Below are 27,238 nucleotides of genomic sequence, written 5' to 3' on the forward strand. Positions count from 1 at the left end.
ATGGAGGAGCGGGGGTGGGTGTCGTCGTCGTTGGAGGAGGAGGAGGAGGTGTCGGCGCTGTCCGCCATTTTCAGCGGCCCGTCCGAGTTGGCGGTGCTCAGCCGCTCAGGTGACGGGGGGCACAGCGACCGGCTCCGCACGGAGGGGAGGGGTGGGGGCCCGGACCGGCGCCGCCGGAGGGCCCCCCAGGGGGCGGGGCTTCGGGACCGGAAGGGGCGGGGCTTCGGGACCGGAAGGGGCGGGGCCCGGGCAGGCGGGGGGAGGGGCGCCTCAGCCCTTCAGTCCCTCCTTCCGTCATCCGTCCATTCGTTCATTCATTCGTTCGTTCGTACATGCATTCGACCATTCAGTCATTCGCTCATTCATTCTTTAGTTCATTTGTTCATTTATTCATCCGTCCACTCATTCATTCGTACATTCATTCATTCGCTCAGTCATTCCCTCGTTCTTTAGTACATTTGTTCATTTATTCATTCATTCTTTCATTCGTTCGTTCATTCATTCGCCCATTCAGTCATTTGCTCATTCCTGTGGTCATTCATTCATTCGCTCGCTCATTCATTCTTTAGTTCATTTGTTCATTTATTTATTCATTCAGTCGCCCGTTCATTCATTCGTCCATTCATTCTCCCATTCAGTCATTCGCTCTTATTCATTCGTTCGCTCCTTCATTCTTTAGTTCATTTGTTCATTTATTCATACATTTGTCCAGTCATTCATTCGTCCATTCATTCTCCCATTCATTCATTCGCTCATTCGTTCGTTAGTTCATTTGTTCGTTCATTCATTCATTCATTCATTGTTTAGTTCATTTGTTCATTTATTCATTCATTCGTCCATTCATTCATTCGTTCGTTCATTCATTCATTCATTCGTACATTCATTCGCCCATTCAGTCATTCACTCAGTCATTCGCTCATTCATTCATCTGCTCATTCGTTCATTCGTTCTTTTGTTCATTTATTCATTCATTCGTCCATTAATTCATTCGTTTGTTCATTTATTCATTCATTCGTACATTCATTCACCATTCAGTCATTCGCTCATCCATTCGCTCATTCATTCATTCAGTCATTCGCTCATCCAATCTCTCATTCATTCATTTGCTCATTCGTTCTTTAGTTCATTTGTTTATTCATTCATTCGTCCATTCATTCGTTCGTTTGTTCATTCAGTCATTCGCCCATTCAGTCATTCGCTCATTCATTCATTCGCTCACTCGTTCATTCGTTCTTTAGTTCATTTGTCCATTCATTCATTCATTTGCTCATTCATAGTAATGATAATGATGATGGCATTTCTTAAGCACTTACCATGTGCCAAGCACTGTTCTAAGTGCTGGGGAGGTTACAGGGTGATCAGGTTGTCCCATGGGGGGCTCACAGTTTTCATCCCCATTTGACGGATGAGGTTAATGAGGCTCAGAGAAGTGAAGTGACTTGCCCAAAGTCACACAACTGACAATTGGCAGAGCTGGGATTTGAACCCATGACCTCTGACTCCAAAGCCCGTGCTGTTGCCACTGAGCCGTGCTGCTTCTCTGCTTCTCTCTGCTTCTCTAATTTTACACCCCCATTTTCCAGATGAGGGAACCGAGGCTCAGAGAAGTGAAGTGACTTTCCCAGAGTCACACAGCTGACAAGTGGCAGAGTTGGGATTAGAACCCATTACCTCTGAATCCCAAGCCCGGGCTGTTTCCACTAAAGCCACGCTGCTTCTCCATTCATTCTCATTCATTTATTCATTCATTCTTTCATTCATTTGTTCGTTCCTATGTGCCAAGCACTGTTTTAAGCGCTGGGGTGGGATATAATAATAATGTTGGTATTTGTTAAGCGCTTACTATGTGCAAAGCACTGTTTTAAGCACTGGGGTAGATACAAGGTAATCAGGTTGTCCCACGAGGGGCTCACAGTCTTCATCCCCATTTTACAGATGAGGGAAACTGAGACTCAGAGAAGTAAAGTGACTTGCCCAAAGTCACACGACTGACAAGTGGCGGAGTAGGGATTAGAACCCATGACCTCTGACTCCCAAGCCCGGGCTGTTTCCACTAAAGCCACGCTGCTTCTCCATTCATTCTCATTCATTTATTCATTCATTCTTTCATTCGTTCGTTTGTTCCTATGTGCCAAGCACTGTTTTAAGTGCTGGGGTGGGATATAATAATAATAATAATAATAATAATAATAATAATAATAATGCTGGTATTTGTTAAGCGCTTACTATGTGCAAAGCACTGTTCTAAGCACTGGGGAGGTTACAAGGTGATCAGGTTGTCCCATGTGGGGCTCACAGTCTTCATCCCCATTTTACAGATGAGGGAACTGAGGCTCAGAGAAGTTAATTGACTGCCCAAAGTCACACAGCTGACAAGTGATGGAGGTGGGATTTGAACCCGTGACTTCTGACTCCCAAGCCCGGGCTTTTCCCACTGAGCCACGCTGCTCATTCATTCATTCGTTCATCCGTTCATTTATTCATTCTTTAGTCCATTCGTTCATTCATTCATTCATTCATTTGCTCATTCAATCATATATAATAATTAATAATGATGGTATTTATTAAGCACTTACCATGTGCCAGGCACTGTGCTAAGCCCTGGGGTGGATACATGGAGATCGGGTTGGACCCAGTCCCTGTCCCACGGGGGGCTCACAGTCTCAATCCCCATTTTACAGATGAGATAACTGAGGCCCGGAGAAGGGAAGTGACTTGCCCAAGGTCACACAGCAGACAAGCGGTGGAGCCAGGTGTAGAACCTGTGACCTTCTAACTGTATTGAGCGCCCACTGTGTGCAGAGCACACTGCACTAAGCTTTTGGGAAAATAAAACAATAAACAATAAAATAAAATTCCCTCCCCACTTCAGTCCATACTTCTCCGCCTGGATCGTCTTTCTTCAGAAACTCTCAGGGAATTCATTCATTCAATCGCATTTATTTATTTATTATTTATTCATTCATCCATTCATTTATTTATTTATTTATTCATTCATTCATTCATTCATTCATTCATTTATTTTTATTGCATTTATTAAGCGCTTACTATGTGCAAAGCACTGTTCTAAGCGCTGGGGAGGTTACGAGGTGATCAGGTTGTCCCACGGGAGGCTCACAGTCTCAATCCCCATTTTACAGATGAGGTAACTGAGGCACAGAGAATTTAAGTGACTCGCCCAAAGTCACACAGCTGACGAGTGCTTCCTGTGTGCAGAGCACAGTACTAAGCGCTTGGCAAGACCAATTCAGCAACAAATCGAGACAATCCCTGCCCGACAACGGGCTCACAGTATAGAAACGGGGCGGGGGGGTCATGTCACCCCCCCTCCTAAAAAATCTCCAGGAGTTGCCTATCCACCTAATAATGATGATAATAATAATTATGGCATTTGTTAAGCGCTTGCTGCGTGCCAGGTACCGGACTAAGCACCGGGGTGGATACGAGCACGTTTAGTCGGACACAGCCCCTGTCCCGCATGGGGCTCCCGGTCTTCACCCCCATTTTGCAGATGAGGTAACTGAGGCCCAGAGAAGTGAAGCGAGTTGCCCAGGGTCACACAGCAGACAAGTGGCGGAGCCGGGATTGGAAACCATGACCTTCTGACGCCCAGGCCCAGGCACTAGCCACTGGGCCATGCTGCTTCTTAAATAGGAGGCCTTCCCACACTGAGCCCCCTCCTTCCTCTCCCCCTCCTCCCCCTCTCCATCCCCCCCGCCTTACCTCCTTCCCCTCCCCACAGCACCTGTATATATGTATAGATGTTTGTACATATTTATTACTCTATTTATTTTACTTGTACATATTTATTCTACTTATTTTATTTTGTTATTATGTTTCATTTTGTTGTCCGTCTCCCCCTTCTAGACTGTGAGCCCCCTGTTGGGTAGGGACCGTCTCTCTATGTTGCCAGCTTGGACTTCCCAAGCGCTTAGTCCAGTGCTCTGCACACAGTAAGCGCTCAATAAATACGATTGAATGAATGAATGAATGAAAACAGGTCTGTGTCAAACAAAAACTCCTCAACATTGGCTTCAAAGCTCTCATTCATTCATTCATTCAAACATATTTATGGAGCACTTACTGTTCACAGAGAACTAAGCGCTTGGGAAGTACAAGTCGGCAACATATAGAGACGGTCCCTACCCAACAGCGGGCTCACGTCCCCTCGCCCTCTCCTACCTCCTCTCCCTCCTGTCATCATCATCATCATCAATCGTATTTATTGAGCGCTTACTATGTGCAGAGCACTGTACTAAGCGCTTGGGAAGTACAAATTTGCAACACAATTTGTTGCCTTCTCCAGCCCAGCCCGCACCCTCCACTCCTGTGCCGCCGCTCACCTCCTCACTGGGCCTCGTTCTCGCCTGTCCCGCCGTCCACCCCTGGCCCACGTCCTGCCTCTGGCCTGGAATGCCCTCCCTCCTCAATAATAATACTAATGATAGCATTTATTAAGCGCTTACTGTGTGCCAAGCACTGTTCTGTTCATTCGTTCATTCAATCATATTTATTGAGCGCTTGCTGTGTGCAGAGCACTGTACCAAGCGCTCGGGAAGTACAAGTTGGCAAGCACTAAGTTCTAAGCACTGGGGGAGATACAAGGTAATCAGGTTGTCCCATGTGGGGCTCACAGCCTTCATCCCCGTTTTACAGATGAGGCAACTGAGGCACAGAGAAGTTAAGCTACTTGCCCAAGGTCACACAGGAGAAAAGTGGCGGAGGCAGGATTAGAACCCACGACCTCTGACTCATAAGCCTGAGCTCTTTCCAATAAGCCATGCTGCCTCTCATAATAATAATAAAGTTATCATTAATAATAATAATAATTGTTGTATTTGTTAAGCAGTTACTATGTAATAATAATAATAATGATGGCATTTATTAAGCACTTACTATGTGCAAAGCACTGTTCTAAGCACTGGGGAGGCTACAAGGTGATCAGGTTGTCCCACGGGGGGCTCACAGTCTTAATCCCCATTTTACCGATGAGGGAACTGAGGCCCAGAGAGGTTAAGTGACTTGCCCAAAGTCACACAGCTGACAATTGGCAGAGCCGGGATTCGAACCCATGACCACTGACTCCAAAGCCCGGGCTCTTTCCACTGAACCTCGCTGCTTGTCTAAATAGTAGCAGTAATATTTATTAAGTGCTTACTGTGTGCAGAGCACTGTACTAATATAGCTATAATTCTATTTTTCTACGGTATTGATACCTGTCTACTTGGTTTGTTTTGTTGTCTGTTGTCTTCTAGACTGTGAGCCCATTGTTGGGTAGGGACCGTCTCTATCTGTTGCCTAATTGTACTTTCCAAGCGCTTAGTCCAGTGTTCTGCACACAGTTAGTGCTCAATAAATATGATTGAATGAATGAATACTAAAAGCTGGGAGAGAATGCACATGTGGGAATTAGACAAGGGAAGGGGACAGTCTTTTTTTCCTAAATACATCCATTGACATGAATTCAACCTAATGCTTTTCCATCCTTACCTGTTGGAACAAGTTAAATTCTAGAGGCATTTTCCCCTACTGTTAAGAAAGTGTGTTTTTTTAGGTCATTAAAAAGTATAGAACAAAATCTACAGCCGGATTTTCTTTAGTCACAGTGCAATTTTGGTCCTCTTCTGTTTCTAAAATTCACTGTAGAGAGAGAGATTATTTGCTTAGCTTTTATTATTAGCCTTGGGAAGCATTCACAGGATTTCATGTTCTTTTCTCTCCCTCGTCTGTTTTTCTCCTTCCTGTCCCCTCCTTTTCCCAGCCATTTCTCAGTTTTCCATTCTCTCACATCCCCGACGTCCTCCCCTATTCTTTTTAAAAAAGCCTTCCAGCGTGCATCCATCAGCACCTTCTCCCCCCAAAAAACCCTTCTTAAAAACACAGGTATTAGCCATTTATTTATTCAACTCACATCCACTATTTTTAACTATCCTTTCACTTTTTTACTGATTGTATAGTTCACCATTTCTGTCTGCTTGTCTACTCCATTAGCCCACAAGCAAGTTAGAAGCGGAGCTAGTGTCTTTTAAGTGCTTTTTACTTCTTTTATATATTTATTACATTTCCCAAGGACCCAGTAGAGAGTTCTTCATCCAGGGGACACTCATTAAATGCTCCTGATGAGTATTTATTGAGAGCCTACTAGCGTACAGAGTGCTGTAGAAAGCACTTGTGAAACTCGGTACAGTGCTTGGCACATAGTAAGTGCTTAACAAATGCCATTAAAAAAAAAATGTACTTTGAGAAGAAGCTATTATCCGTGATTGAAGAGACCCATGTTGGGCTTCGTCGTATGGATCCAAGTTTGGCCGGGATTTCTGAAGCCAAGAAGTCAGTTTCAACGGAAATGAAGATCAGAGACAACAGCGGAGAGTGCAGAAAATCTCTACGCTTTGTGTTTGGGGACATGCCTTCGCTTCTCTCTGCCGCAGTTACTTCATCTGTAAAATGGGTATGAAGGCTGTGAGCCCCGCATGGGACAACCTGATTACCTCACATCTACCCCAGTGCTTAGAACAGTGCTTGGCGTTGTAAGTGCTGAACAAATACCATCATTATTATATGTATATATGTTTGTACATATTTATTAATCAATCAATCAATCAATTGTATTTATTGAGCGCTTACTATGTGCAGAGCACTGTACTAAGCACTTGGGAAGTACAGATTGGCAACACATTATTACTCTATTTTACTTGTACATATCAATTCTATTTATTTTATTTTGTTAATATGTTTGGTTTTGTTCTCTGTCTCCCCCTTCTAGACGGGGAGCCCACTGTTGGGTAGGGACCGTCTCTATATGTTGCCAACTTGTACTTCCCAAGCGCTTAGTACAGTGCTCTGCATGCAGTAAGCGCTCAATAAATACGATTGATTGATTGTTATTATTATCAAGTCCTTTGGGCAGCAGAATGGGCAAGACTGTTCACCCTGGACTGCTAAAAATGCCACTAGTTTTTCTGGGAAAATGATCACCTGTGCCTGCTTTATTGTTATAGTGTACTCTCCCAACCACTGAAGACAGTGCTTTTACACACAGTAAGCGTTCAGTAAATACAATTGAATGAATGAATGAATGAACATGAACACCTTTGGTTGGGGGACGTTTGATAGGAGTTCCCAGGCCCCCCCCATAATCCAGTGAAATACATTTTACGCAATTAACATCCCTGTTGTTAGCATCCCACCAGGCCGGGAGGATCATTCCATCCCAGTAAAGTACATATTCCATCTGAAATGGAAAGTATAAGATTTTCTTGCATTGTATGATGTTTATCTCGTCTCCCCATCATTCGATTATAATGTCACAAGGGCAGAGTCCTTGCCTTGTATTTCTCCTGTAATTCTACTAGAGCACATTGCATGGGAAAGAAGCCAAATAATTTCTCTTGGTGGTAGTGGCCTGGATAGAGCACAGGCTTGGGAGTCAGAAAGACATGGGTTCAAACCTTGGCTCTGCCACTTGTCTGCTGTGTGACTTTGGGCAAGTCACTTCACTTCTCTGGGCCTCAGTTACCTCCTCTGTAAAATGGGGATTAAGACTGTGAGCCCCACGTGGGACAGGGACTGTGTCTAACCTGATTCCCTTATATCTTCCCCAGAGCTTAGTACAGCGCCTGGCACCTAGTAAGTATTTACTTATCCAGACTGAGCCCCTTCCTTCCTCTTCCCCTTGTCCCCCTCTTCATCCCCCCATCTTACCTCCTTCCCTTCCCCACAGCACCTGTATATATGTATATATGTTTGTACATATTTATTACTCTATTTATTTATTTATTTATTTATTTATCTTGTACATATCTATTCTATTTATTTTATTTTGTTAGTATGTTTGGTTTTGTTCTCTGTCTCCCCCTTCTAGACTGTGAGCCCGCTGTTGGGTAGGGACCGTCTCTATGTGTTGCCGACTTGTACTTCCCAAGCGCTTAGTACAGTGCTCTGCACACAGTAAGCGCTCAATAAATACGATTGATTGATTGATTGATTTAACAAACACTGTTAAAAAAAATGATGGCGTACTGGGATATCGGTGGAAGGTTTTGAAAAATGCTGTTTGGGTAAAGAAGACTGAACTGAAGTAGAGATAAGATACTTGCTGTCCCTTCCTCTTAGACTGTGAAGCCCATGTCAGGCAAGAGCTATGTTTGATCTGATTGTATTTCATAATAATAATAATAATAATAATAGCTGTGGTATTTGTGAAGTGCTTGACTGTGTGCCAGGCACTGTACTAAGCACTGGGTAGACTGTGAGCCCACTGTTGGGTAGGGACTGTCTCTATAATGTTGCCAACTTGTACTTCCCAAGTGCTTGGTACAGTGCTCTGCACACAGTAAGTGCTCAATAAATATAATTGATTGATTGGTTACAAACAGATTGGTTTGGACACAGTCCCTGGCCCACGTGGGGCTTATGGTCTCAATCCCCATTTTACAGTTGAGTTCACTGAGGCACGGAGAAGTGAAGTGATTTGCCCAAGGTCACACAGCAGACAAGTGGCGGAGCCGGGATTAGAACCCTTAACCTATCTACTCCAGATTTGGCACAGTGCTTATTTCTAATCCCAGCTCTGCCACTTACCTGCTGTGTGAACTTGGGCTTGTCACTTCACTTCTGTGCCTCAGTTACCTCATCTGTAAAATGTGGATTATGATTGTGAGCCCTCTGTGGGACAGGGACTGTGTCCAACCTGATGATTTTGTATCTATCTCAGCTCTTAGTACAGTGCCTGGCACATAGTAGAACAGTGCTTGGCGCATAGTAAGCGCTTAACAAATGCCATCATTATTATTATTATTATTAACAATGGCATTTGTTAAGCGCTTCCTATGTGCAAAGCACTGTTCTAAGCGCTGGGGAAGATACAAGGTGATCAGGTTGTCCCACGTGGGGCTCACAGTCTTAATCCCCATTTTACAGATGAGGTCACTGAGGAGAGGCAAAGTGACTTACCCAAGGTCACACAGCTGACAATTGGCGGAGCCTGGATTTGAACCCATGATCTCTGACTCCCAAGCCCGTGCTCTTTCCATTGAGCCACGCTGTTTATTATTATTATTATTGTTTTTATAGTAAGTGCTTAACAAATACCATTTTAAAAAATAGCAAGTGCTCGTAGATACAGTGACTATTATTGTGTTTGATTTGGGATATAAACGGGGGAAAAAGTTCATTAATGAGGACTGTGTCGGCTCTTTATCAGGCTGTTAAATTGAGCATGACTTTCAAGCAATACGTCCTAATTAATTTAATTCAGTGTTCTGGCATCAATAAGTAATTGATCGATAAAAGAATCCAGTATCACATCACGGCACGTTTTGTGACTGAAAAAAAAAATTGGATTGTGGAACATTTTGTGGGATGAAAGTAGCATGTAGCATTATGGGCTTAAAAGCCTGGGCCAGGAGTTTTTAAGTGACACTTGTTCTGTCTCACGATCATCTGGAGAATAGCAGAGCTCAAAGGGCATGAGATTTAGACAGAATTCTGGTTGGAGAAATTTTATCCAAATTGAGGAGCGCAACTTGTCAGTGACCACATTTCTTTCATTTTACAGTGAGGCTAAAAAAGCACTTTTAGATCTTAAGGGCGTTAGATAAATTTAAACTTCCATTTTGTTTAAATATACAGGCCATGAAGGGAATCATGTTCTGTTCAAAAATCACTTCTTGACACCTACCTTTGCTTTTCCTTCTTTTTGAAGCCCACCATTTGTTTCTTCACTTGCTGATCTGAACTAGGCTTTCCATTCATTTCCTAAGGCTTGGGAAACAGCATGGCCTGGGTTCTAATTCCGGCTCTGCCATTTGTCTGCTGTGTGACTTTGGGCAAGTCGCTTAACTTCTCTGTGCCTCAGTTGTCTCTTCTCTGAATTGGGGATTAAAGCCTACTCCCTTTGATTAGACTGGAAGCTCCATGTGGAACAGGGGCTGTGTTCAATTTGAGCATCCTGTATCTACCCCAACTCTTAGTATGGTGCTTGGAACCTAGTAATTGCTTAGCTATTATTATTATTATTATTATTATTATTATCATTATTATTATTATTATTATTGGATGAGCTCTCTAGACCACTAGAACCTGATCTGAAGGAATTTCCTTTCTGAAAATTTGGAACCTGATCTAAAATTTAGGACCTGATCTCTTCTTTGAGAAGCAGCGTGGCTTAGTGGAAAGAGCCTGGGATTGGGAGTCAGAGGTCGTGGGTTCTAATCCCGACTCCACCACTTGTCAGCTGTGTGACTTCTTTGGGCAAGTCACTTAACTTTTCTGGGCCTCAGTTACCTCATCTGTAAAATGGGGATTAAGACCCTGAGCCCCACATGGGACAACCTGATTACCTCGTATCGACTCCAGCGCTTAGAACAGTGCTTGGCACATAGCAAGAGCTTAACAAATACCATTATTATTATTCTTTGTTTTATACTTTTCAAGCTTAGTACAGTGCACTGCAGTCACCGTGCACTCAACAAACACTATTACTTCCACTACTGTAGGTAAAAACATGGAACAGATATTTGGAAATAAATGGAGCATATCTGGAAGTATTCGAGGTTGTTTAAACACCCCCTGAAGTCCAGGTTGAGGAGAGGGAGACACAATACACACAATTCTGCTACCACACATGTCTGTTTGGAGTATAACATGATTCATGGGTTGGCACAGATAGATTCAGTGTAGGAAAAAATGCCTGGTATCAGTCACAGCCTCATCATCATCATCAATCGTATTTATTGAGCACTTACTGTGTGCAGAGCACTGTACTAAGCACTTGGGAAGTACAAGTTGGCAACATATAGAGACAGTGCCTACCCAACAGTGGGCTCACAGTCTAAAAGGGGGAGACAGAGAACAAAACCAAACATACTAACAAAATAAAATAAATAGAATAGATATGTACAAGTAAAATAAATAAATAAATAAATAGAATAATAAATATGTACAAACATATATCCATATATACAGGTGCTGTGGGGAAGGGAAGGAGGTAAGATGGGGGGGATGGAGAGGGGACGAGGGGGAGAGGAAGGAAGCCTCATTATTATTATTATAATTATTATTATTATAGCCTCATTAGGCTATGTTTCCCAGCCTCTGGTTCAAACTTACCCCACTACACTATGCAGTATTCTATATATCTTTGTGTTTTGGCTAGTTTTCACTTTTTAATGCAGCAAAATAATAACGAAGTAAGGTTAGTGATAAAGAATTTTGGCATGGTGGACATAACCATAATATAGGATCTTGTCTCAACGAATGTGTTGCCGTGGTATCTTTGAGCTACATCAACCTCCTTGATTCAATTGTATTTATTGAGCGCTTACTGTGTGCAGAGCACTGTACTAAGCACTTGGAAAATACAGTTCAGCAATAGAGACAATCCCTGCTCACACCGGGTTTACAGTCTAGAAGGGGGAAGACAGACATCAAAGCAAGGAAACAGGCTGGTATTATATGTTTCCTCTGTGCCAAAGCATTATTTTCAAGCATGAGGTAGATACTGATGATAATAATAATAATAATAATGGCATTTGTTCATTCATTCATTCATTAATCGTATTTATTGAGCGCTTACTGAATGAATGAATTTGTTAAGTGCTTACTATGTGCGAAGCACTGTTCAAAGTGCTGGGGGGGAATACAGGGTGATCAGGTTGTCCCACATGGGGCTCCCAGTCTTCATCCCCATTTTACAGATGAGGTAACTGAGGCTTAGAGAAGCTAAGTGAGCTGCCCAAAGTCACACAGCTGATAAGTGGCAGAGCCAGGATTAGAACCCATGACCTCTGATTCCTAGGCCCCTGCTCTTTCCACTGAGCCAAGCTGCTTCTCAATAATTATGTGCTTACCGACCCTGTTGTATTCTCCCAAACACATAGTACAGTGCTCTTCACAGTGAATGCCCAGTAAATTCCACTGATTGATTGGTAATCAAAACGGGCATTGCCCGTTTCTCATCATATGTGGCTCTCAAATTAAGAGGTAGGGAGAGCCAGTATCTGATCCCCATTTTGTAGATGAGGAGGCTGAGGCTCAGAGAGGTTAAGGAAGTTACCCTAGGCCACACCGCAGGACTCCCGACTCCCAGACTTGGCATCTTTTCCACTAGAGCCTGCCGCTTTCTATTCGGGAGCCTCGGAAATAGGACATTTGATTAAGTGCTGAGTGGACAATTTTTAAGTGTTTTGTTGTCTCTGATCATAGGTGATTTGAACTAAGGTAATACTAACCTAAAAATAGTTAATTAACTGAAGATTTTCTTGGCAAGTGGAATGTGTAATTAGTATTTTTCGACGGGAGAGTGGGAAGTCAATGACTTCGGTGGTCTTTTATCCCAGGGGTGGAGGAAATCAGCAGAGAGAGAGAGAGAGAGAGAGAGTGTGTGTGTGTGTGTGTGTGTGTGTGTGTGTGTTGTCCTTTCCACAGTGTATTTTTTTACCAAAATGCTACTTGCTCATTGAGTGGTTTTTTTTCACACATGTATTATGAAAATTGTTTTCCAGGGTTCCAATTCAAACCGAAGCGTACCTTTGACTAAGTAATCAGAAACTGTGCACAAAAAGCAATTAATTTGACAGAATTCACTTGCATTGGAAGTTTGGTTGAATGTAAATAATTGATTTTTGAGTGAGACGGGAGCGGACGTCTATCGTGGTTCCCCATGACAGCCTAATGTTTTCCACCTTCCTCCTCTTGATCCCTTGAAATAGATGACTTTCTTAAATTCTGCAAATTATAGAATCCATTTCTCATACCTTCTCTCCCTGCCACAAATGCCCTCCCAGTTTCCCCAGACCACATCCCAGCAATTCCTAAATTCTCACCTCCTCCTGGAGTGATTCCTGATAAATTACCCTCTCCCTCCTCCCACCCCCATCCCCCATCACCTGGATTGTGCTTTTTCTTTCATTCATTCATAAATTCATTCATTCATTCATTCATTCATTCAATCGTATTTATTGAGCGCTTACTGTGTGCAGAGCACTGTACTAAGCACTTGGGAAGTACAAGTTGGCAACATATAGAGATGCTCCCTACCCAACAGCGGGCTCACAGTTTAGAAGGGGAGGTCGTGAGTTCAAACCCCGGCTCCGCCAATTGTCAGCTGTGTGACTTTGGGCAAGTCACTTCACTTCCCTGGGCCTCAGTGACCTCATCAGTAAAATGGGGATTAAGACTGTGAGCCCCCAGTGGGACAACCTAATCACCTTGTAACCTCCCCAGCGCTTAGAACAGTGCTTTGCACATAGTAAGCGCTTAATAAATGCCATTATTATTATTATTATTATCCTCAGCTTGTTGTGGGCAGGGAATGTGCTGTATTATAATAATAATGATGGTATTTGTTAAGTGCTTACTATGTGCCAAGCACTGTTCTAAGCATTGGAGTACAGGGTAATCAAGTTGTTCCACATGGGGCTCACAGTCTTCATCCCCATTTTACAGATGAGGAAACTGAGGCCCAGAGAAGTGAAGTGACTTGCCCAAAGTCACACAGCTGACAAGTGGCGGAGCCGGGATTAGAACCCACGACCTCTGACTCCCGAGCCCGGGCTCTTCCACTAAGCCACGCTGCTTCTCTTGAACTATTGTACTCTCCCAAGTGCCTAGTACAGTTCTCTGCCACATTAAGCGCTCAATAAATACCACTAGACCGACTGACCCAATCAACTGCTAACTCCTCTTATCACACCAGCCCATCCATCGCCTCTGGCACTGAAATATGTATTCAGCGTGGCTTAGTGGAAAGAGCCCGAGCTTGGGAGTCAGAGGTCATGGGTTCTAATCCCGGCCCCGCCACTTAGCTGTGTGACTTTGGGCAAGTCACTCCACTTCTCTGGGCCTCAGTTACCTCATCTGTAAAATGGGGGTGAAGTCTGTGACTCCCACATGGGATAACCTAATTTCCTTGTATCCCCCCTAGCGCTTAGAACAGTGCTTAGCGTACAGTAAGACCTTAACAAATACCATCATCATCATCATCATCACCTGACTACCTTGTATCTTCCCCAGTGCTTAGAACAGTGCTTGGCACATAGTAAGCGCTTAACAAATACCATCATTATTATTCAGCGCGTAGAACAGTGCTTGGCACATAGTAAACGCTTAACAAATACCATCATTACTATTCAGTGCTTACAACAGTGCTTGGCACATAGTAAGCGCTTAACAAATACCATCATTATTATTCAGCATGTAGAACAGTGCTTGGCACATAGTAAGCGCTTAACAAATACCATCATTATTATTCAGCGCGTAGAACAGTGCTTGGCACATAGTAAGCACTTAACAAATACCATCATTATTATTCAGTGCTTAAAACAGTGCTTGGCACATAGTAAGTGCTTAACAAATACCATCATTATTATTATTATTATTATTCCCTCCTCCCAGCCTTATACATATGTATGTACAATTGATCAATTATACTGTCGGTCTTTTAAAAAGACTTTTTGATTACCCTACTTGTAAATCTTTTATGCCTGTCTCCTCCATTACAGTGTAGGCCCTTTATGGGGAGGAAATTTGTCTCCTGCTTCTATTATACTTTCCCAAGTAATTAGTTCCATGCAGCGGATTTAATAAATACCATTCCTATTCCTTTTTGGAAGGATGGGCTGTCAAAGGAATAGGGCTCCCCCTTGGTTGCAGAATCCAGCGGCTGTTTTGGCTGCCTCAGTGGTAGTTCTGCCCTTAACACGCATATTTGATTGGATTAAATCAGGGCTACACTGATGCTTGCTAGAGGAATTTAGGTTGGGGAGTAGTGGATTGGGTAAAATAAAATAAAACATCGAGAGGGTAAGTAGGCAATACCAGGAGTGAGTGAAAAGAGGCTGGATTGGAGAAATACAGGTCGAGTTTGAAGGATTCTTCAGTTCACTCAGATCTATTCTACCCTTCCTCTCTGATCAATTCCCCACTCCCCTCCCCATTTAAAATGAATCTGTCTGATGTTCTAAGGATTTTTTTTGTTTAGAAAAAATGGGGTGAAATGGAGTAGAACATATCAAAGGTGTGAAGCAGAGCAAATCTGAAAGAGAGCAGCTTTTATCTCAGACCCATCATGGGCATGTTGGCTTTCTTTTTTTTTTTTTACTTTGTCTTACTGAACTAGGCTGGGATATGTCCAGTCATTTTTATTGCATGATGGTACCTGGATGTAGCAATCAATCAATCAATCAATCAATCGTATTTATTGAGCGCTTACTATGTGCAGAGCACTGTACTAAGCGCTTGGGAAGTACAAATTGGCAACAGATAGAGACGGTCCCTACCCAACAGTGGGCTCCCAGTCTAAAAGGGGGAGACAGAGAACAAAACCAAACATACTAACAAAATAAAATAAATAGAATAGATATGTACAAGTAAAATAAATAGAGTAATAAATATGTACAAACATATATACATATATACAGGTGCTGTGGGGAAGGGAAGGAGGTAAGATGGGGGGGATGGAGAGGGGGACGAGTAAAAGGGGAAAATGCCAGAAGCATTTCATTCCCTCATTGTTCTCTGGAACCTTCAGTTGTCTGGATTTTCCTTCTTTTACCTATAAGAATCTTGTTTTCATTCCAACTCCAGTTCCTCCTGATGATCGTACTCTCCCAAGCCCTCAATACAGTGCTCTGCATGCAATAAGTGCTCAGTAAATATAACTGATTGATGATAATATGAATTAGGGTGCATGTGATTATCAAATTTGCTCATGTTTGTTCAGGTAGATTTGATAACTGGTCATCATCATCATCATCAATCGTATTTATTGAGCGCTTACTATGTGCAGAGCACTGTACTAAGCGCTTGGGAAGTACAAATTGGCAACATATAGAGACAGTCCCTACCCAACAGTGGGCTCTAACTGTTAGCAGCTGTCTTCAAACGGATCAGTTGGGTTCAGGACTTTTTTTTACCTGTGAGAAGAAAAGCCATTATGTTGACAAGCCTGTGTAATTTTAAAAAAACAAAAACAACCAAACAAAAAACAAAGACAGATCTAAATAACAGATCTAGAAAGAAATTAACCTCTTGGTTTTGGTACAAAATGTGGATACACACACACACACACACACACTCACATTCTTTAAGCTCCTTGTGGTCAGAGATTATGTCTATCAACTCTGTTATATTATACTTTCCCCAGTAATAAGGAGAAGCAGCGTCACAAAATGGATAGAGCACGGGCCTGGGAATCAGGAGGTCATGGGTTCTAATCCCACCCCCGCCACTTGTCTACTGTGTGACCTTGGGCAAGTCACTTAACTTCTCTGAGCCTCAGTTACCTCATCTGTAAAATGGGGATTAAGACTGTGGGCCCCACGTGGGACAACCTGATCACTTAGTATCCCCCCAGCGCTTAGAACAGTGCTTTGCACATAGTAAGCGCTTAACAAATGCCAACATTATTATTATTATCTCTGTGCCTCAGTTCCCTCATCTGTATAATGGGGATTAAGACGGTGAGCCCCGTGTGGGACAGGAACTATGTCCAACCCAACCACCTTGTATCTACACTAGTGCTTAGAACAGTGCCTGGCACATTATAAGCATGTAACAAATCCCATTATTATTATTGTTAATAAATCATTTATTGTTAACAGAGCCAGAAGGTATTGCTTGAAAATAAATTGTCCATCGAATGGCGAATATACTTTACAAAAAGCAAAACCCTTAATTTGGGAGCGTCATCAGATTGAGGGTAGGGGTCATGTTGACTATATCATCATCAATTGTATTTATTGAGCGCTTACTGTGTGCAGAGCACTGTACTAAGCGCTTGGGAAGTACAAATTGGCAACATATAGAGACAGTCCCTGCCCAACAGTGGGCTCACAGTCTAAAAGGGGGAGACAGAGAACAAAACTAAACATACTAACAAAATAAAATAAATAGAATAGATATGTACAAGTAAAATAAATAGAGTAATAAATATGTACAAACATATATACATATATACAGGTGCTGTGGGGAAGGGAAGGAGGTAAGATGAGGGGGATGGAGAAGGGGACGAGGGGGAGAGGAGGGAAGGGGCTCAGTGTGGGAAGGCCTCCTGGAGTAGGTGAGCTCTCAGTAGGGCCTTGAAGGGAGGAAGAGAGCTAGCTTGGCGGATGGGCAGAGGGAGGGCATTCCAGGCCCGGGAGAATAAATAAAATCAATTATTACAATCAATCAATCAAAACAATCAATAAAAATCAATAAATACAATCGATTGATTGTTCCGCTAAAATTCTCTGTACAGTTGATTGATTTTTGGGTTCTTCCAGAGACGGATGGGACCACATTTAGAATTGCCACGAGTGCCCAAGGACTTTCGGGTGAAGAAGTGCAGTTAAAGCTGGTGTTCCACTTACCGGTCAGTTATCCATCATGCCTCCCCGGCATCTCTATGAGCTCAGAGCACCTCACGAGGGCCCAGTGTTTGGAAGTGAAAGAGAAGCTTCTTGAGCAAGCGGAGAAGCTCCCGTCCGGACCGATGGTTCACGAGCTGGTCCTCTGGATCCAGGAGAATCTCAGGCACGTCATCCAGCAGCCGGGTGCCGCGGGTGGCCGGGAGAAGCCCGCTTCGCTGACAGATGCAACCGCGGATCCCCAGCCGTGGGTCGTCCTCTTGCGTTTGGATCATATGCGAGCCAAGGCGAAATACGTCAAGATGGTAGAAAAGTGGGCTTCGGACCTAAGGCTGACTGGGAGACTCATGTTTATGGGGAAGATCATACTGATCCTTCTACAAGGAGACAGGAACAGCATCAAGGTGCCAGAAAACCGAACACAAGTCTCGATTCCAGCACTTTTCACCCCCCCAGTTCTGGGGGATGGAGCGGACGGGTTCATAATCCCTATTTCTGTTGGGATTATAGCTCCCGTTTTCTCTGAAATTGGGCCTTAACTCCTATAGGCATTCTGCACACTTGCGTAGCCTTTCATTCATTCAATCGTATTTGTTGAGCGCTTACTGTGCGCAGAGCACTGTACTAAGCGCTTGGGAAGTACAAGTTGGCAACATATAGAGACGGTCCCTAGTCACATTTACTGCACACAACGAGCTCACAGTTGACTACCGCAGTGGCCTTCCTCTTCTATTATGAACAACTGCCATGTTCAGTCAATGCTAAAGTTTCTAAGAAAGTTATGAAGTTAAGAAAGTTCAGAAAGTTCAGCGTAAGCGTAAGGCCAATCCCGGCTCCGCCACTTGTCAGCTGTGTGACTTCGGGCGAGTCGCTTAACTTCTCTGTGCCTCAGTTCCCTCATCTGTAAAATGTGGATGAAGACGGTGAGCCTGATTAGTTTGTAGCTACCCCAGTGCTTAGAACAGTGCTTGGCACATAGTAAGCACTTAACAAATACCATTATTATTATTATTATTATTAACTTTTCTTACATTATAAGGTAGTTCAGTGTTTTTCGGAGCAATCGGCCAAAGCTAAAATGGAGACATCCATCTACTGGGTGTTTACACCCAATTTTCCTCTAACGTGTTCTTGCAGAACCCCTCGTTATGAAACATGCGTATTGTGGTAATAATTCATTCATTCAATCGTATTTATTGAGCGCTTACTGTTTGCAGAGCACTGTACTAAGCGCGTGGGAAGTACAAGTTGGCAACATAAAGAGATGGTCCCTACCCAACAATGGGCTCACAGTCTAGAAGGGGGAGACAGACAACAAAACAAAACATTATGACGGCATTTGTTAAGCGCTTACTATGTGTGAAGCACTGTTCTAAGCGCTGGGGGAGGATACAAGATGATCGGGTTGTCCCATGAGGGGCTCACAGTCTTAATCCCCATTTTACAGATGAGGGAACTGAGGCCCAGAGAAGTGAAGTGACTTGCCCAAAGTCACATGGCTGACAAGTGGTACTCAACCCGCTTCTGATACGTCGCAGTTCACGTGTGCATATCTGTTTCTTTCCAACACCGTCACGCTGTATTTGAGCGCTTAGTACAGTGCTCTGCACACAGTAAGCGCTCAATAAATATGATTGATTGATTTAGGGAGGTGCACCCTATCGGAAGAACCCCATTATTTCTGCAGCCGCATTCTGTATAAAACACCCAGTGAGGACCTGAAGGAATGAACGTAAATATATAAATCCACATAGCCGTACTAGTAGATTTTTGTAAGGCGAATCACGGTACCTTTTGGATAATCTGAATTTTCTTTTCATCTACCAGAAAAGAAATGCAGTGGGATATGATTGTCTTGAGTCCGCAGCGCCTCTTGAATCAAAATTAAATCCATGAAAGTAGAACCATTATTCCTTCCCAGCTGGGTTGGCTCAGTAGCTGCTTCCAAAATCATCTCCTTTTCATATTTTGCATGTGTAATTTCCAAAATTCCCGTAGCTTGTTTTTTTGTCACAGGGGGACTAGAGGAAGAAAGCAGGTGTAACACACCCGACGCGATTTAGTTGTTAACTCAGATCAAGGTAGGGAAAAATTCCTTTTAAAAATTAATTTAAACTGATTCAACACAGAAAGTCTATTATCATAAGAATGGGAAGAACAATGTTCTTATCCCTTTGCTACTAATTCCATTCCAGAAATTATGTAGGCATTTAATCAGACAGCCAGATTATTTGGTTGTCACTACCCTACACATTTTGATTGATTTTTTTTTTTTTTTGTATGTTCTGACTGTTTTGGATCCTGATGATTTAAATGGATTAACGGTAATTTTGAAAGAATACAGATTTTGGCGGGGGGGCTAAGAAACAGATGTGGGTCAAGATTGATTGGCCTGTTCCCACTCCCTGATAGGCCTAGATAGTTTTCGTTCATTCATTCAATCAATCGTATTTATTGAGTGCTTTTACCTTCCTCTCCCCCACGTCCCCGTCTCCATCCCCCCATCTTACCTCCTTCCCTTCCCCACAGCACCTGTATATATGTATATATGTTTGTACATATTTATTACTCTATTTATTTTACTTGTACATATCTATTCTATTTATTTTATTTTGTTAGTATGTTTGGTTTTGTTCCCTGTCTCCCCCGTTTAGACTGTGAGCCCACTGTTGGGTAGGGACTGTCTCTATATGTTGCCAATTTGTACTTCCCAAGCGCTTAGTACAGTGCTCTGCACATAGTAAGCGCTCAATAAATACGATTGATGATGATGATGATGATGCAGAGCACTGTACTAAGTGCTTGGGAAATACAAGTTTTCAAATCCAACCCAAATCCTTTTTCTCCCCCCTAGTTAAACTGTCGTAGTAGGCTGCAACTTAGTGTTCCAGATCCGCCGGACCAAATTCCACAGTAGTTTTTCATTCCTTAAATCCTATTTATTGAGCACTTACTATGTGCAGAGTGCTGTACTAAGCTCTTGGAAAGTACAATTCGCCAGCAGATAGAGGTATAACACCAACAGATCGCTCGATGGCTTAGTGGCTACAGCCTGGGCCTGGCAGAGAAGATGCGTAGTACAGTGCAAGCGCTTAGTACGGTGCTCTGCACACAGTAAGCGCTCAGTAAATACGATTGATGATGATGATGATCATGGCTTCTAATCCGGGCTCCTCCACGTGTCTGCTGTGTGACCTTGGGCAAGTCACTTGACTACTCTGTGCTTCAGTTACCTCATCTGGAAAGTGGAGATTGAGCCTGTGAGTCCAGTGTGGGACATGGACTCTGTCCAACCCAATTACCTTGTATCTATCCCAGCGCTCAATACAGTGCCTCACACATAGTAAGTGCTTAACAAATACCACAATTATTATTATTAATAATAATAACTTATTTATTATTATTATGAGAGGCAGCATGGCTTACTGGAAAGAGCACAGGCTTATGAGTCAGAGATCCCGGGTTCTAATCCTGGCTCCGCCACTTTTCTCCTGTGTGACCTTGGGCAAGTAGCTTAACTTCTCTGTGCCTCAATTACCTCATCTGTAAAACGGGGATGAAGACTGTGAGCCCCACATGGGACAACCTGATTACCTTGTATCTTCCCCAGTGCTTAGAACAGTGCTTGGCACATAGTAAGCGCTTAACAGATACCATTATTATTAAGAATTCTCTGCCTATCAGGTGGTGAGTCACTAAAACGACCGATGGGACAATCTTGAAATTTCAGGGTTTGCCCCACCTCCACTTGAGGTGAGGTTTCTGTTTTGGGGGGGACAGGGAGGAGGGTGGAGGTGTGTGTGTGCCCACTGTTGGGTAGGGACTGTCTCTATATGTTGCCAACTTGTACTTCCCAAGCGCTTAGTACAGTGCTCTGCACACAGTAAGCGCTCAATAAATACGATTGATGATTGATTGTGTGTTGGGATGGGGTTATATAGGGAGAACAGACTGAGGTGCTCTCCAATCAATCAATCAATCAGTCAATCAATCGTATTTATTGAGCGCTTACTGTGTGCAGAGCACTGTACTAAATGCTTGGGAAGTACAAGTTGGCAACATATAGAGACGGTCCCTACCCAACAGTCGGCTCACAGTCTAGAAGAAGCCTTCCCTGATTAAGCCCTCCTCTCCTCTTCTCCCACTCCCTTCTGTCACCCTGACTTGCTCCCCTCCTTCATTCCCCCCCGTCCCAGCCCCATAGCACGTGTGCATATATAATAATAATAATAATATTGGCATTTATTAAGCACTTACTATGTGCAAAGCACTGTTCTAAGCACTGGGGAGGTTACAAGGTGATCAGGTTGTTCCACAGGGGGCTCACAGTCTTAATCCCCATTTTACAGATGAGGTCACTGAGGCCCAGAGAAGTTAAGTGACTTGCCCAAAGTCACACCGCTGACAGGTGGCGGAGCCGGGTTTTGAACCCGTGACCTCTGACTCCAAAGCCCGGGCTTTTCCCACTGAGCCACGCTGCTCGCGTACATTAATATCTGTCTCCCCCCTCTAGACAACGAGGCCATTGTGGGCAGGGAATATGTCCATTTATTGTTCTAGTGTCCGTTCCCAAGCGCTTAGTCCACTGCTCTGGACACAGTAAGTGCTCGATAAATACGATTGAAGGAATGAATGAAGGTGGGAGTCAGGGAGTGTGGGCCGCAGCATCGGAGCGTCCGAGGCCCGGGGTCTTCAAGGGTTTGTGTGTCAGGGCGGCTCGCAATTGTTGGGACTCCGGAGCCTCAGTCACGACCCTGGGCTCGCCAGCTGTCGGATGCGGCCGCCTGCCCTTGTTGATGCTTGATGGGATGAGAAGCAGCGTGGCTCAGTGGAAAGAGCCCGGGCTTGGGAGTCAGAGGTCGCGGGTTCTAATCCCGGCTCCGCCACTTATCAGCTGTGCGGCTTCGGGCGAATCACTTCATGTGTCTGTGCTTCCGTTCCCTCAACTGTCAAATGGGGATTAAGACTTTGAGCCTCATGTGGGACAATCTGATTACCTTGTAATAATAATAATAATGATGACATTTGTTAAGCGCTTACTATGTGCAAAACACTGTTCTAAGCACTGGGGAGGTTACAAGGTGATCAGGTTGTCCCACGTGGGGCTCACAGTCTTAATCCCCCTTTTAGACTCCCCCTTTTAGACTCCCCTTTTAGAACCCCCTTTTAGACTCCCCCTCTTTTAGACTCCCCTTTTAGACTGTGAGCCCACTGTTGGGTAGAGACTGTCTCTATATGTTGCCAATTTGTACTTCCCAAGCGCTTAGTACAGTGCTCTGCACATAGTAAGCGCTCAATAAATGCGATTGATGATGATGATGATGATGATGTTGGGTAGGAACTGTCTCTATATGTTGCCAACTTGTACTTCCCAAGCACTTAGTACAGTGCTGTGCACAGTAAGCGCTCAATAAATGTGATTGATTGATTGATTGATTGATTAATCCCCATTTTACAGATGAGGTAACTGAGGCACAGAGAAGTTAAGTGGCTTGCCCAAAGTCACACAGCTGACAACTGGTGGAGCCGGGGTTTGAATCTACCCCTGCGCTTAGAACAGTGCTTGGCACACAGTAAGTGCTTAACAAATACCATCATTATTATTATTATTATTATTATTATTATTATTATTATTATTATTATTATTTGTTGAACCATTACCGTGGGCAGAACACTGGACTAAGCACTTGGGAGGATTTATAAGCACTCAGTAAATAGGTTGACTTGATGGATTTAGGGTGCTCAGTAAATAGGCTGCTTTGAGAGATTTATGAAAACGCCAAGTAAATAAGCTGATTTGTTGCTGACTTGTACTTCCCAATCAATCAAGCAATCGTATTTATTGAGCTCTTACTGTGTGCAGAGCACTGTGCTAAGCGCTTGGGAAGTACAAGTTGGCAACTTGTACAACTTGTACAAGTTCCCAAGCGCTCAGTACAGTGCTCTGCATACAATAAGCGCTCAGTAAATACAATTGAATGAACACAGAGTCACAGCATGGCGTAATGGATAGAACCTGGGCCTGGGAGCCGGGAGGTCATGGGTTCTAATCCCGGCTCCTCCACTTGTCTGCTGGGTGACCCTCGGCAAGTCACTTCACTTCTCTGGGCCTCAGTTACCTCATCTGGAAAGTGGGGATTGAGACTGAGAGCCCCACAGGGGTACCGGGACTGTGTCCAACTTGTTTGCCTGTTTCCATCCCAGTACTTAGTACAGTGCCTGGCACATAGTAAGCGCTTAACAAATACTATCATTATTATTATTAGAGTATAATAGGAAGCAGCATAGCATAGTGGATAGAGCACGGGCTGTGAGCCCACTGTTGGGTAGGGACTGCCTCTATAAGTTTCCAACTTGTACTTCCCAAGCGCTTAGTACAGTGCTCTGCACACAGTAAGCGCTCGATAAATACGATTGATTGATTCATTCAGAGTCGGAAGGTCATGCGTTCTAATACCGGCTCCACCACTTATCTACTGTGTGGCCTTGGACGAGTCCCTTCATCATCATCATCATCATCAATCGTATTTATTGAGCGCTTACTGAGCGCTCAATAATAAGCGCTTACTGAGCGCTCCCCCTTCACTTTCCTGTGCCTCAGTTATGTCATCTGTAAAATGGGGATTGAGACTGTGAGCCCCTCGTGGGACAGGGACTGTGTCCAACCTGATTTGCTCGTATCCACCCCAGTGCTTAGTCCAGCTTGGCACAGAGTAAGCGCTTAACCAATACCACAATTGTTGCAATTATTAATCAATCAATCATCAGTATTTATTGAGCACCTCATTCAGAGATCCCCAGGGGACAGATCACCTCGGAGGAGCCTGTCAGCTGAGCCGGCTTTAAAGTCACGTCCAGCTACTGTGTGAATTTGACCCATGTCCTTCTGTCCCCCTCTGATCCTCTCCCCTTCTTTTCACATCCTCTCTCCTCGTTCCTATCCCCACTTCCCTCTCCTATATAAATGTATTTATTAGGCACTTACTACATAAGAAGCCCCCTCTCAGGATGGCACCTGCAGAGTTTCCAGTCCTCTATCAGTTTCAGCTATGGGAGGGAGAGTCGAACAGAGGCCGACCCGTTCCATTCTTCGCTTGGCCAGTGGCTAACGGATGGAAGGCCATCTGCCACACGTCAAAACTCACCCGTGCTGGGCAGAAGCAGCACGGGAGAGGGTCGAGGGTGAAGACCCGAGTTTACTGCGCAGAAGGATGCGACGGTAAACCACTTCTGTATTTTTACCAAGAAAACTCTGTGGATCCACTACCAGATTGCAAGTGGAGAGCTGGGCGTACTGGGAGAGATGTGTCCGTGTCGTCGCTATGGGTCGGAAACGACTCGGCGGCAAAAGATGAGACATAAGAAGCGCTGGGATAGACACCCTCCCGAGTGCTTAGTGCTCAGTCAATAGAATTGAATGAATAAATAGAAGATAATCAGGTTAGACACTAATAATAATAATAATAATGGCATGGCTTGTCACTTCACTTCTGTGCCTCAGTTACCTCATCTGTAAAATGCGGATTATGATTGTGAGCCCTCTGTGGGACAGGGACTGTGTCCAACCTGATGATTTTGTATCTATCCCAGCTCTTAGTACAGTGCCTGGTACATAGTAGAACAGCGCTTGGCACATAGTAAGCGCTTAACAAATGCCATCATTATTATTATTATTAATAATGGCATTTGTTAAGCGCTTACTATGTGCCAAGCACTGTTCTAAGCGCTGGGGAGGTTACGAGGTGATCAGGTTGTCCCACGTGGGGGGCTCACAGTCTTCACCCCCATTTTACAGATGAGGTAACTGAGGCATAGAGAAGTGAAGTGACTTGCCCAAAGTCCACACAGCTGACAATTGGCGGAGCCGGGATTTGAACTTGGATTTGACAGAGTCATAACCTCTGACTTCAAAGCCCGGGACCTTCCCCACAGGATTCACAATATAGGAGGGGAAAGTGAGTGTCTTACCCTCATTTTAGATGAGGGACCTTAAGGTACAGAAAAGTTAAGTGACTGGCCCAAGGTCACACAACAGCTCAGCGGCAGGGCTGGGAACAGGCGTTGGGTCCCCCAACTCCCAGGACCGTTCTCTTTCCACCGGTCCATGTGGCCTCTTGTTCTCTTCTGATTCTTCCCCTTCCTCCTCCTGCTCCTCTCCTCCTACCCCTGTTCTCTCATCAATCAATCAATGGAATTTATTGAGCATTTACCGTGTGCAGAGCACAACACTACACACTTCATCATCATCAATCGTATTTATTGAGCACTTACTATGTGCAGAGCACTGTACTAAGCGCTTGGGAAGTACAAATTGGCAACATATAGAGACAGTCCCTACCCAACAGTGGGCTCACAGTCTAAAAGGGGGAGACAGAGAACAAAACCAAACATACTAACACTTGGGAGTGTTACAATATAATAATAGAGTAGGTGAGCCCAATGCCCTTTTTCTATTCTTCCCCTCTCTTTTCCCACTCTTCCCTTTCTCCCTCTCCATTTCACTTTCTCCTGCTCTCTCTGTCACCCTGCACTTTTTCTGCCCCCTTCCTCCCACTGTCCCCTTTGAGCCTTTTCTCCCCCTCTCACTTTTGCCCCCGTTAATAATAATAATTATGGTATTTTTTAAGCACTTACTATATGCCAAGCACTGTTCTAAGCGCTGGGGTGGATACCAGCTTAATCAGGTTGGACACATGGGGCTCACCGTCTTAATCCCCATTTTACAGATGAGATAGCTGAGGCCCAGAGAAATTAAGTGACTTGTCCAAGGCCACACAGATGACAAGTGGTGGAGCCGGGATGAGAACCCACGTCTTTCTGGATCCCAGGCCCGTTCTCTACTAACTCCCACTCAGATTTCAAGTCATCTTCCACCTCGTAAAAAAGTAGATACCTACTCAGATTTTTTTTTAAACAAGATTTCACTCAGCTTGAGAATGTTTAGGAGTACTGTAAGTGTATAAAAATGTGTATTTGTGCTCAGGTACTGAGAATTCAGCATGAAAATTGTGCTCATTCTCTTTGACAATTTGGCCCATTAAGCGTGTATTCTTCATTTTTTCATCTTAACTTCCGTCTTCATGATTCTTTCCCATCAGACTAGCCAAGGCAATATGGTTACTGTGTATTTAATTTTACTTATTTATCATTTAGGAGTATATGGTACTTCAGAAAACCACCAAAGTGGATGTCGACTCGAGCAGAAGGAAATGCAAAGAGAAAATGATCAGTGTACTGTTTGAAACAAAAGCACAGACAGAACACAGAAGGTATAATTTAATACTACTGCAGATAGAAAAGCAACTGAATTGATAATTACATTCTGACAAATCTAGTCATTTTCATGAGATTCTCTTGTTTAACGTAGGTTTCTGGCATTTGAAGTCAAAGAATATTCAACGGTGGATGAACTACAAAAGGAATTTGAAGCTGCGGGACTTAAGGAGCTTTTTTCTGGATTTGTACTTGGGCTGGTAAAATAAAATAGAAAGAAAACTCTGGAGCCATTCAGCGAAGCAGCAGTCTATTGTATTGGACTCCGGGAACACTGAACTGAAATATTTTTTGAGTGTCACTTTAAAACTATTCTGCCAAAATGTCCGAAGTTACCATCATAACTTAAGGAACGGAAAGCAAGCCATGGTTTTGGGAAAGAAAAAAATGATGGTTTTGACTGCTTTGACAATATTTTCCAGGAAAAAATGAGGATAAAATTTGATATTTGAAAGTCGGATATGAAAAGATGGTGGGAAAGATCCTTTCTTTTCAATAAGATTTGGTTGGAAGTGTGTACATCTCCGGTGAGCTATTTGTAAATAAACTATTTTCAACTTTTTTCATATTTACCTTTCTTGCAGTTCTACCATTTTAGCTATAATTAATTTCTA

General features: G+C 43.6%; 1 protein-coding gene across 1 annotated transcript; it reads left to right on the plus strand.

The window, feature by feature from the left end:
- Nucleotides 1-27,238, plus strand: RWDD3 (RWD domain containing 3). The gene is made up of 4 exons (XM_038745621.1): nucleotides 1-109; nucleotides 17,268-17,755; nucleotides 26,505-26,620; nucleotides 26,719-27,238. Exons 1-4 carry the CDS (start codon nucleotides 1-3, stop codon nucleotides 26,831-26,833), a joined length of 828 nt encoding a protein of 275 aa, XP_038601549.1. The 3' UTR covers nucleotides 26,834-27,238.

This window comes from Tachyglossus aculeatus, chromosome 4 (genome assembly GCF_015852505.1).
Source record: "Tachyglossus aculeatus isolate mTacAcu1 chromosome 4, mTacAcu1.pri, whole genome shotgun sequence".
Classification (NCBI taxonomy): Eukaryota; Metazoa; Chordata; class Mammalia; order Monotremata; family Tachyglossidae; genus Tachyglossus; species Tachyglossus aculeatus.